Source organism: Malus domestica, chromosome 08, assembly GCF_042453785.1.
Source record: "Malus domestica chromosome 08, GDT2T_hap1".
Taxonomy (NCBI): Eukaryota; Viridiplantae; Streptophyta; class Magnoliopsida; order Rosales; family Rosaceae; genus Malus; species Malus domestica.
Genome location: NC_091668.1, coordinates 7,438,610 through 7,450,672, shown reverse-complemented (window position 1 = coordinate 7,450,672; position 12,063 = coordinate 7,438,610). Strand labels below are relative to the sequence as shown.

At 37.6% G+C, this 12,063-nt stretch overlaps 1 protein-coding gene across 2 annotated transcripts; it reads left to right on the top strand.

Moving 5' to 3' along the window:
* The first annotated feature begins 3,439 nt into the window (after positions 1-3,439).
* On the top strand, positions 3,440-11,860 carry LOC103441093 (kinesin-like protein KIN-4A). Of its 2 annotated transcripts, none has more exons than XM_029106864.2 (26): positions 3,440-4,028; positions 4,734-4,880; positions 4,994-5,143; positions 5,229-5,479; positions 5,782-5,969; positions 6,057-6,181; positions 6,341-6,377; positions 6,497-6,588; positions 6,712-6,822; positions 7,040-7,159; positions 7,338-7,431; positions 7,644-7,759; positions 7,857-7,955; positions 8,036-8,146; positions 8,250-8,366; positions 8,507-8,587; positions 9,007-9,078; positions 9,222-9,315; positions 9,551-9,582; positions 9,671-9,768; positions 9,854-9,952; positions 10,112-10,333; positions 10,430-10,592; positions 10,691-10,861; positions 10,955-11,265; positions 11,380-11,860. In XM_029106864.2, exons 1-25 carry the CDS (start codon positions 3,909-3,911, stop codon positions 11,165-11,167), a joined length of 3,123 nt encoding a protein of 1,040 aa, XP_028962697.2. In that variant the 5' UTR covers positions 3,440-3,908; the 3' UTR covers positions 11,168-11,265; positions 11,380-11,860. The 2 variants fall into 2 exon arrangements, with proteins under 2 accessions (XP_028962697.2, XP_017189389.3); XM_017333900.3 differs by having other exon boundaries at positions 3,514-4,028; positions 7,647-7,759.
* The last annotated feature ends 203 nt before the right edge of the window (positions 11,861-12,063 follow it).

Genomic DNA, 12,063 nt, shown 5'->3' with positions numbered 1-12,063 from the left:
AAAGTTAAAAATTATCAAAATAATTAAAGAATGCATTTAGTTTTCTCCAACCATGTGGCTGGCCAGTTTCAATTCATTCCTTTCTCTCATATCTGTAGGGAGGTGAATTTTGTTGTTGATACTCTTGCGACGGTTGGTCAAAATGCTTATGGTGCTTTTAGGTGGTTGCCGTCTCCGGAGAAAGCTGAGTTAGCTTGCCATTGAGATTGCTTGTCTTCTATTTGCCCTAGGGGGCTTTCGTTGTAATTTTGTTTTCTTATGATGGTTTAAGAGTGTTGGAGTTTCGTGGATTGATACAAGCTGTAGATGTTGATGATTCATTGCTAATAGGATCAACATCTTTTATGATAAAACCTTACGCTTGAAAACTCGTTTGGTCTATCCGACCAATAAAATAAACCAATGTAGGTCCGTCGCGTAACAACGAGAAGCTAGCTAGTGTTGGAAACTTGGAGTATAGTTATTTTGATGGGGATGCATGTTAGGTGCCTTGTTTAAATGCAAGTAACACATCATGTTTCATCTACAGACTCATTTCCATATTGTCAGGTGAGTTGAGTTTTTTTGTTACCTCAAATTCCTGGTTTAGTACTCAAAATATCATTATCCATCACAAGTAAAGTTGTTTAGACTTCAAATTCGTTAAGAGTGAGGTGATTAAGCTACCTTAATCCATATTTTTCGATGTTGATTAAGATCATCTTCTAGTTAGGAATATTGAGATTTAGATCACCACAGTTAATCAACAAACTGTACTAGTGGGACCTTGTTCTAGTTGCTTGGTCTGCATCCAGACCCAACGGTCGAATTCAGAAAATTGAATAGTTGGGAAGTTAGGTTTGGAACAGATGGAGGAAACTTCAAACTTGTGTGTGGTGATGATCATTTTATTTTATTTTATTATTTTTCCCCTTCTTGCCTTCATTCTCACTAAAGGAGAAGTTGTAGAACTGCAGAAACAACTGCTTTTGCTTAACTTGCAGTCTACCACTTCAGAAAAAAGCACCGATGCTGCTGCTACAAAGTGCTGAATTAGGTGATCCCGTAAAAAAACGCTTCTATGATTCAGTAGTATTTTTGAGTTAGTAAGAAACGCTTTTGATTGTATGAAATTGTTTTTGGTAATTTCAAAAATAGTCTAAAAAGATAAAGGAATGATTTACCTACACCGATCACAATTGTGACATTTCGACTAATAATACATATTAATGTTTTAGCAGAAATATTTGTCCACATTATGAGTGCGAGCTTTGTCGCAATGGAAAATATGTTCCTTTATGATCGAAAAGTTTGAGTCGTGAAAACAACCGCTTTACAAAGTAAAGGTAAGGATACGTATGATAAAGTTCCTCCCCTCCCTCCCCTGACGAAAAGCAAAAATCCTTCTTGACTCGGGTCCCCTTATTTGTCCACATTATGCCATGGGACTGTACTCATTTTTTGTTCAAACTTCTGTACTGCAAATTCCTACAAAAATGGAAAAATGAGATTATATCTCAGTTTTGGCCCACCAAAAAAAATGTTTGGCACGCTGCAGGATATGGGGTGGTGCCATGGATTTCTGACTAGGATAATCTAGCCGACCTCCTTTGTCTACAACATTTTATGTTTTATATGTATGTATTGGATATTTTGATCCTAATTTCCATGTTTGGTTCTTTGATTTGATTAATTTAACCCAATAATACAACTATCACAATCTCAGTTTTCCGTTAAGGTTAATTGCGCTTTTAAAAAAGTAAAGTTGAGTCTATTGACTATATTTCGACATTTTTCGTGTTATTAACCTTAATATCGACATAAGTTGAGACTTACACTCTAATATCGAAGTTTATGTGTAAATCCTAATATCAATAATGTATTAACGACAAATTTGCATTTTTAAATATACCGTTGATAATTAATCAACATCTACCATCAAAATCAGAATGCATACCTTCAATAACTCTTACCTTTGATGCCATTGATGGCTCTTTCTCATCTACTTTGTAACAGTTTCTTTAAATCCATCAAAATTTGTAAATCCACAATGCAACCACCACGAGGGCTTTTAACCACTGCCTAAGTAATGTGCATTACTTTCTACCAAAAAAAAAGAAAGTAATGTGCATTACTGTTTACCAGACTTTAGACTGCTGAAGTTTGTATGGATTTAGACCCATAATTGAAAATTCCGTCAAACTCTCTACTAATTATTAGCACGTGAGCCACACAAATGAGTCTAAACTGGAACTCTCCGTTAATCGTTAGAACGTGAGGCTAACATGTGAGGTTGACTTTATCTTTTTAGCCTCACATGTAAGCTTCATGTGCTAATAATTAACAGAGAGTTGATGAATTTTTTAATTTTGAATCTAAATCATAACCGAGCTCACCGCATGAACTTAAATTCTAATTTTTTTACATTAAAAACTATCTTCTGATTATCATATCACTACGGAAACTATTAATCATATTACGCCATTTAAGTATGAACTATGAATAGGACACGATGCACTGGTTTTTTTAAGAAGTCACACTGGAACACGATCCCTTGAAGTGAGTTTTTTTTTCCTTAACTGCCACAAATTCTGTAAAATGTGGGACCATCATCATCGGAGTCTATGAATGTGTGTTGTGTTCTGAGCCCGAGCCCGAGCTATCTGACTGGAAAGAGTGCGCCCAGCAGGGTTATGGACTCTAAATTGCCATGTGATGTGGGAGACCACAAGCTGGCTGCGTCTAATTTGTGTGGGACTGTCCTTTCCGTCGACTTGCTTTACTCCTTTGGGTCCTCCCTAATGCCTCTCTACTGTCACTTTTCACACTCGATCGCCCCCCATTGTCTATAGACGCACTTGCCCTGCTAAATACCGGATTTGGGACATTTGTCGACGTTTGGGCTCCGCGTATTAATAACTGTATACGTATTATAATTCGAGTGAATTTTATTAAAGGCAACCTTGACGTTAATCGTCCAAAGCATGAATTGTTTTTTTATTACAAGAATTATATTTTGTATGAGTTGTCCATGTGCATGTGAGTATTTGATCCTTGACTTTTGTCATCCTCTCAAAGAGTTTGTTAACATCATTCGTTCTTGTGAACTATACTTTCTGCGTCTTTATTGAATGTAGACGAATAATCATAAGAAATGTTTGTAATTGTGTTTGACACAAAAAAAAAAAAAAAAAAAATACTTAAAATACTCATGTCATAAAAATATTTTATCTCATCGAGAAACAAATACTTTTTCACATAAATCAGTTCCAAACGAGCCCCTTTCAGTCCAGTTTGCCCAAACTCCGATTAATAAAAGTTGAAGACTCAATGTCACGTGGCTCCCTGTGGCTAGAGTACGCTATTGCCCGTCGCTTTTACTTACCAAATTCCCGCCCCAAAACGGCACCGTCAAACCAACCCATAACAGAAAAAAGGGCAAAGGGGACAAATCACACCCGGACACAGTCCCTTGCGGGAAAGGTGTAGGACGAGAGACCGTTGCAAAAGCAGAAGAAGGGGCATTTTGGGAAAGAGTGGGACGAAAGTTTGGGGAAGGGAAGAGCTGTGTGAGTAGTGAAGCGGAAGGAAAATGATAGTGGTGGTTGTGCCCCCAGCAAGCAGTTGCCCGCCCATTTCCCCAACTACCCTTACGGTCCCCATTTTCTCTTACTATTTTTACTTTCTCTCTCTAACACTCCCTCCTCACAACCAGCTGTTCAGCTTTCTCTCTCTACTCTCTCTCTCTCTCTCCTTTTCTTTTCTGGTTCTTGTAGTTGTCGTTTCACTTTCCAAGTCTCTCAAATTCTCTCCCAATTTCTCAGGCAATGAGAACGGTTTGATCTCTCTCTCTCCTCCTGAATTGAATTCTCCAAGTGTCTCTCTCTGTGTCTCTCTCTCTAGCTATCTGGCTATCTTCCCCTGTAGCAATGGAAGCAGCAGGGGAGGATTGCTGCGTCAAAGTGGCGGTGCACATCCGGCCGCTCATCGGTGACGAGAAGCTTCAGGGGTGTAAAGACTGCGTCACTGTCGTCCCTGGGAAGCCTCAGGTACTCCCTCCGCGCTTTCACTCTCAGCCATTAATTCTACTGCAATCTCGCTCTCTCTCTCTAAGTAACTAATTGTGTTCTAGATTAACTAACTGAATTCGAAGAATCGATCTTTTGGGAGATCTAGATCCAAATGTGCTTACTGGGTGAGCATCAGGATTGCATGCTTCACTCGGCAATTTGATTTCGGATCATAATTCACACTTTTACCTTAAATTCATCTACTTTATTGAGTTGTAGAATTATGTAGAACTGGGAGTTATTTGATTCGAGCGATATTCTAATTTAATCTAAACTACGGGGTTGGGGATTCGAGCACACTCTCGAGCCAACTTAGAACTGGGAATTATTGATTGGTTAACATTGGGAGCTAATGAGTAATGACTACATTTTCTTTCATTTCAATCCCGAAAACTCGTGACTTTTCATGGAAGTCAAAATTTCTTTATCGGGTTTGTTAATATTTTGGAAGATTTTCTGTTGGTTTTAATTATTTATGAGCAAAAAGGACCTCTTTTTGTAAAATTAAATCAATTTTCTCTTAATTTGGTATTTTAAGTGTATATGTTGGGTTTCAATCTTATGTACTCTCGGATTACTGGACATTTCAAGGTTCTTAACACCTAGAGCAATGCTGATGCATGCTACGGACCAAAAGCACGAGTATTTATGTTTAATCTCCGTGCTGATGCGACAATGGTGCAGGTACAGATTGGCACGCATTCGTTTACTTTCGATAATGTGTATGGGAGTACCGGTTCCCCCTCATCTGCAATGTTTGAAGAACGTATCGCTCCACTGGTTGATGGTTTGTTTCATGGATATAATGCTACCGTCCTAGCTTATGGTCAGGTAGTTATATTTTTCGCGGAGAGCTGAGATTGCGCGTCTGTAGTTTACACTCATTTGTTAAGCTTTCCTTACAATTTACTGGGCTATGGGTTAACCTTTTAATTCTACTGCAGACGGGTTCTGGAAAAACATATACCATGGGCACTGGTTTTAGAGATGGTTGCCAATCGGGAATTATCCCACAAGTTATGAATGTATTGTTCAGCAAAATTGAAACTTTGAAGCATCAAACTGAATTCCAGTTGCATGTGTCTTTTATTGAGGTTTGTCAAAGTGTATACCATGGGACTATTTGTTATGTACCTGCATTACATTATTGAAATCTAACTTGGAGATTTTGATGCACAGATTCTAAAAGAAGAAGTACGAGACTTGCTCGATCCTAGTTTTTTGAGCAAACCAGAAGGTGCAAACGGGCATGTGAAAGCAGCATCCCCTGGAAAGCCACCAATACAAATTCGAGAATCATCAAATGGTGTTATTACTCTGGCCGGATCCACTGAACTCAGTGTTAGTACACTAAAAGAAATGGCTGCTTGCCTTGAACAAGGATCGTTGAGCAGGGCAACAGGGAGTACAAATATGAACAATCAATCAAGGTAAACTATGTGCCTTCCCTTTCGCTTAAGTTATATGTATTTCTCCTTAACTATGGAATGTACACCAAGTGGTAATTGTTCTTTGCTACGTGAAAAGGACTTTCATTTTTTCCAAAACTTTTGTTAAATGTCTAAAGACAATATTTTTTTACTTGTAATGCTTGAGAAAGAGTTGGTACATTTAAAAAAAAAATTGTTTTATTATCATCTGTCTGAGATTCTATTGTCTACTAAGATGGATTCTTCAGTACGTGCCACTGGTTTCAATTAATGACTCGTTCCTTTTCTTTTTATGTTTATAGTCGTTCACATGCCATCTTCACCATTACATTAGAGCAAATGCATAAGGTCAACTCGGCATGTAATGGAAACAGCGGTCTTGATGGGAGTATGAACGAAGAATATCTGTGCGCCAAGTTGCATTTAGTAGATCTTGCTGGGTCTGAGCGAGCCAAGAGGACAGGTTCTGATGGCATGCGTTTTAAGGAAGGTAAATATCCTTCTTTTTATCAATTTGTGTGTCTAAAGCGCATTTCTGTTATACATTTTCATCTGGATATTCTTTTATATTAAACAGGAGTTCATATTAATAAGGGTCTTCTTGCCCTTGGGAATGTTATCAGTGCACTTGGTGATGAGAAGAAGCGCAAAGAAGGTCTTCATGTGCCTTATCGAGATAGTAAACTTACTCGGCTTTTGCAGGTTTGGTTCCATTAAAAAATTTGTAAAACTTTGTGGTAAAGTGTTTGACAAAATGTTCTTGACTAAAGTTATGCTAAATAAAATGTCCATGAAGCTCCTATTAACTTTTTCTGTTTTTATTATATTTGAAGTTTATACTAAATATAATGATTTTTTCAGGATTCGCTTGGTGGTAACAGCCGAACTGTTATGATAGGTAACTTTATTTGGTTTGAAAGTTGTAGTGTAGAAAGTTTAGTTTTGCTTAATGACAGGATACATGATACCTATCTGCATGGTACATGATACTACTATGTTTTTCCTTATGTCATACAGCCTGTATCAGTCCTGCTGATATCAATGCTGAGGAAACCCTGAACACGTTAAAGTATGCAAATCGAGCTCGCAATATCCAAAATAAGCCTATTGTAAGTTGTTCAGAATAAATGCTTATTCATGGTTTTCATTCAGAGTCGTTACCATTGTAGATACAGAATTTCTGCCTTTTGTAACGGTGCCATTTATGTAGCTTTTCTGATTTGTTGTAACAGGTAAATAGAGATCCCATGTCCAACGAGATGCTAAAGATGCGCCAACAGCTAGAGTTTTTGCAAGCTGAACTTTGTTCACGTGGAGGAGGATCTTCTTCTGATGAAGTACAGGTACGACTTCAGTGAAGCTTTATGTCTGATTTTTTCCATTGACGGTCAGAGTTACCCGGTTGTATTATTGTATAGCCACTATTGTTCCATGAACGAAAAACCGCAAATGATAAAACTGTGAATAATGTTTTTGTTACTAGGATAGATGTAATTGTTATTTCTTTCATATCTTAGGTATGAATATATAAGTTTCTAAGTGATTTTACCAATTATCTAGGTTCTCAAGGAAAGAATTACTTGGCTTGAAGCTGCTAATGAGGATCTTTGCCGGGAACTTCATGAATACCGCAGTAAATGCAATGGTGTAGAGCAGTGTGAAAGAGCTTCTCAATATGTGGTACACGCTCTAGTAGAGATTGACACATTTCTTTCATCTTGTTTCTTTCAAGTACTAATATATTTAATTTTGACTTGTAACTTGTCTTGGTTTCTTATTTCACTTTGTAAAAGTATATATTGAGCGTGTATGGTCAGCTAGAAAGACACGTTTACAAATCTAAAACATCATTTTACAGGATGGTAGCCCCTGCTCTGTAAAAACTGATGGCCTAAAAAGGGGTTTGCAAAGTTTGGAATCGGCAGACTATCAAATGGGTGAAGCAATAACAGGTATCACTTATCTCTGGTTTAGGACTTTGCCGAAAACAGTTAATTCATAATTAAGTCATCTGCAACTGTGTAAATTTTGTTGTTTTTGTTGTACTATGCATGTAAGCACCTATAGGCTAGCTCATTTGCATCGGTAGTGTTGGGGAAGTTCTTTGAAGTGAAGATGTTTTTACTTAAAGCTATTTTATATACGGTAGGGTTTTCTATTTTAGCAGGAGATTCCCAGGACATTGATGAAGAAGTAGCAAAAGAGTGGGAGCACAACCTTCTGCAAAATACCATGGACAAAGAGCTGCATGAATTGAATAAACGTCTACAGCAAAAAGAGGTACCATTTGCATGTGTGTATTGCTTTGTGTTAAATTAAAATCAAATTAATGTCTTCTCAGAATTTATGTGTAACATTGCATTTGACATCGGTGCAGTCAGAGATGAAATTTTTTGAAGGTTCTGACACTGAGGCACTCAAGCAGCATTTTGGAAAGAAAATTTTGGAATTAGAAGATGAGAAAAGAACTGTGCAGGTTAACATAAAGCCTTTATACTTGATGGTCTTATTATTGAGGGAACCGATATTCAAGTTTGTTCTTGTTTCGTACTGCAGCAAGATAGAGACCGTTTGCTCGGTGAAGTTGAAAATCTTTCTGCTGGTGATGGACAACCACAAAAGTTGCAAGATGTTCATACCCAGAAGTTAAAGGCACTTGAGGGACAGGTAACCATATTTCTTCTTACGATTGGATGACTATTTCTCTTTGGTTAAGCAGTGGACTTCGTTGTAATCCAATTGTGGTCTCTTGTTTAATGTTTTATACCAGATTTCGGATCTTAAGAAGAAACAAGAGAGCCAGGTTCAACTTTTGAAGCAAAAACAAAAAAGTGATGAAGCAGCAAAGCGGCTGCAAGATGAAATCCAGTCTATAAAGGCACAAAAGGTTTAGACTCATCACTCATATTTTTTTCCTATTAAGGCTAATATTTTCTCTGCATCTAACTGATATTATTATTATTATTATTATTATATATGTATATATATATATATATATATATATATTTTTTTTTTTTTAAATAATAGGTTCAACTGCAACAAAGAATAAAACAAGAAGCAGAACAATTTCGGCAGTGGAAAGCCTCTCGAGAGAAGGAAGTGCTGCAGGTATTTACTTCCTTTCTTTTTCTTTTTCCACTGAACTTTTAAAGTTAAATGGAAGCTCACAAGTGGATTTTCATTTAAAAGGAAACATGTATTCTATGAATTATTATTCTGTATTAATTAATCTATCTGATGTAATGAGTGCGAATTGGAAATTGCAGTACGACTTAGAACCCAATTACCTGTATATTTACTTATTAAGTAGTTTAGAACCCAGTTACCTGTATATTTACTTATTAAGTAGTATATGCGTGTCTATAATTTTTATGAAGTGTGAGCACCTTCTATTTGGATTTATGCATCAATGCTCTAACAGTAAAGGGTGGAAATGAGTGCGTCCATGTTTTAATTATTTTCTAGTCTGAATTGGATTTCCTCTATTACTTATTGCTCCGAACTTTGATTTACGTTTTCTATAATAGCTACGGAAAGAAGGCAGGAGAAATGAATATGAAAGACATAAGCTGCAAGCGTTAAATCAACGCCAGAAAATGGTGAGTATATCTCAGTTGCTTTTTTCTCTTATTAAAACCAAATCAAATTGGGAATATTATCTCAATTGCTGCCTTCATCACAAGCTCTGTGGTACAAGACATTGAATTATGGTAGTTGAATTAAATACTGTCCATTCTTTCAGGTTCTTCAAAGAAAGACTGAAGAGGCTGCAATGGCTACCAAGAGGCTGAAAGAATTGCTAGAAGCTCGTAAATCTTCTGCTCGTGACAGCTCAGGTATGCTTTTCATTGCTGCAGTTCTGGACACTCGTTGCATTCATAATTGCATTTATTATCTCCAAGGAGCTATCGAAATATGAAATTCACCTTCATATGTAATTACCAAGTTTCTAAAATTACCTCATATGTGGAGAAATGCCTTTTTATAACATAGGGTCTTCACGCTTCACAGTTCACAGCACAGGTCTTCTCCTTTAATGTTAAACTTTCTAATTGTGTAAACTTTTACCAGTTGTTGCCAATGGAAATGGGACACATGTACAGGTAATGGTCTTTGATTCCTCTTCTTTTCGTACGTTTTCTGTTCTACCCTTTGGATTTTGAATCATTCTAACTCAAGTTGAACCACTAGGGCAATGAGAAATCGCTGCAACGGTGGCTTGATCATGAGCTTGAAGTTATGGTGAATGTACATGAAGTTCGTCATGAATATGAGAAACAAAGTCAAGTGTACGCATAAATATATGTTTGTTTAATACTGCATTTATCAGATATATTTTTGGAGATTTTAATTATTAAAAGCTGTGATATCCAGACGAGCTGCACTGGCGGAAGAGTTGGCCATGTTGAAGCAATTAAACGAATTTGCTTCGAAGGGCCTTAGTCCTCCAAGAGGAAAGAATGGCTTTGCCCGGTGTGTTTGATGTTAAACATTTGCGTATTTATAATTCTGTCTTCTTCCACATTTTATAGTCTGCAATCTGATGTAATGGTTAACATGAAACATATAGAATCATAGAAACTTAAAATTCCTCTCTCTCTGGTGGTTTATTTGTGTATTTTGTTTGTTCAGAGCATCCTCCATGTCACCTAATGCACGAATGGCCAGAATATCATCACTTGAGAACATGCTTAGCATAACATCGAACTCAATAGTAGCAATGGCATCACAACTTTCAGAGGCAGAAGAACGGGAGCGTGCCTTTACCAACCGTGGGCGTTGGAGTCAATTGCGCTCAATGGCAGATGCAAAGAACTTGCTTCAATATATGTTCAATTCTCTTGCAGATACAAGGTTTTTTTTTCTTTTTTGACCTAATGTTCTGGTGTAGTTTTACTTTACCTTTTGTTTTTGTTATGGAATTCTAAGTATCATTTCACATGCTGACAGGTGCCAATTGTGGGAGAAAGAAATGGAAATCGATGAAATGAAAGAGCATCTCAAAGAACTCGTAGGTTTGTTGCGGCAGAGTGAGACACGAAGAAAGGAAGTTGAGAAGGAACTGAAGGTGAGAGAACAAGAGGTTGCAACTGCATTGGCAACAGCTGCCTCGGTGAGAATATTAGTCATTGTGTAAAGTTTCTTCTTGTACTCTTCTTAACCTTGACTCAAGTATGTGAAGGATTTTCTGTATATCTTTGTTACTTTTAGGCTGTCAATGATCAGGAGAACTCACGCAATTCACTGAAACACTTTGCTGATGACATGAATGGTCCCTTGTCGCCAATCTCCGTGCCAGCACAAAAACAGCTGAAATATACAGCAGGCATTGCCAATGGCTCAGTCAGAGAATCGATAGCTTTCATAGATAAGACACGAAAGGTCAATTTCATCCTCCTTTAAATTTTAGAGTTGTGACTTGTTTTCTGTCCTTGGCTAGGAAAACTAAGAAAGTGCAAGTTTCTGTTATTACAGATGGTACCCATCGGGCATTTGCCAGCAAAAAAAGTCGCAGTTATAGGGAAAGCTGGGAAGCTATGGAGGTGGAAGAGGAGTCATCACCAGTGGTTAGTCCAATTCAAATGGAAATGGCAGAAGCCTTGGAGACTCTCGGAATGGATTAGGCACAGCGATGAAACTATCATCAGGTCCAAACCTCGCTTACAAGCTCGGTCAAATGTGATGTAATGTTCTGCAGTCATCTGCCTATTGTTGCCCAAATTTCATCCTTGACCTATAAGCATCGTCCCAACGCATAGCATAGGGAAACCAAGAATCAAGTACAGGTACTATAATGTCACACAAATTATGATTGAGAATCTCATATCATTGAAATAACTTGTTCAGCAAGATAACTAAGCACATCGATTAACCTAGTTCGACTGTTTTGAATACTGCAGTATGCTATAAGTAGCCGTTGAGGATCTTTGCTACTGTCAAGGATGGGATCATTATGGAAAGCATGGGGTTTTTATTGAAAGTTTTGGAATGGTTACTGCGCTCGGAGCATCTTGTAAATTCGTGTTAATGCTGCCGATGATATACTGTGTAGCTAGAAGATGACGCAATGGTGCAAGACTGCAACTGGTGGATATACTGGTGAACGGAGAAATCGAGCGAGCTGTGTAATGTTATAGTACATTTCTGTTGATAACAACATAAAAGGAGAGGAAACATCCTTCAAGTTTCAGAAATACGTATAAAAGGTCTCCGTCGTTTTCTTTTTTAGAATGTCGTTTGCGTGTAGCGTTTTCTGTTGCATCAAAGTTTTCGACGAAAGGGAAAACTCTTATAGATTTTTTTTTCCTTGTGTAAACACCGCAAGAGATTGCTTCTATTGTATGCATAATATCTGTAATAAAACAAATGGAATTGAATGAACGTCGCCGTCTTCTTTCCCCTTTCGTTTATATGGCGTTCGAAGATAACCCAAACGACAAGTTGAGGCTGTTTGAAAATTCCCTTGAAACGTATGAAATCATTCTTGGTTTGATGTAGCCGCAGCCGCAGCCGCGTAAGCCGAAGCAATAAGAAAAGCTTCGGTAGGGCAGCTCTCTCACCAGATAAGATCAGCATAGGGTCGA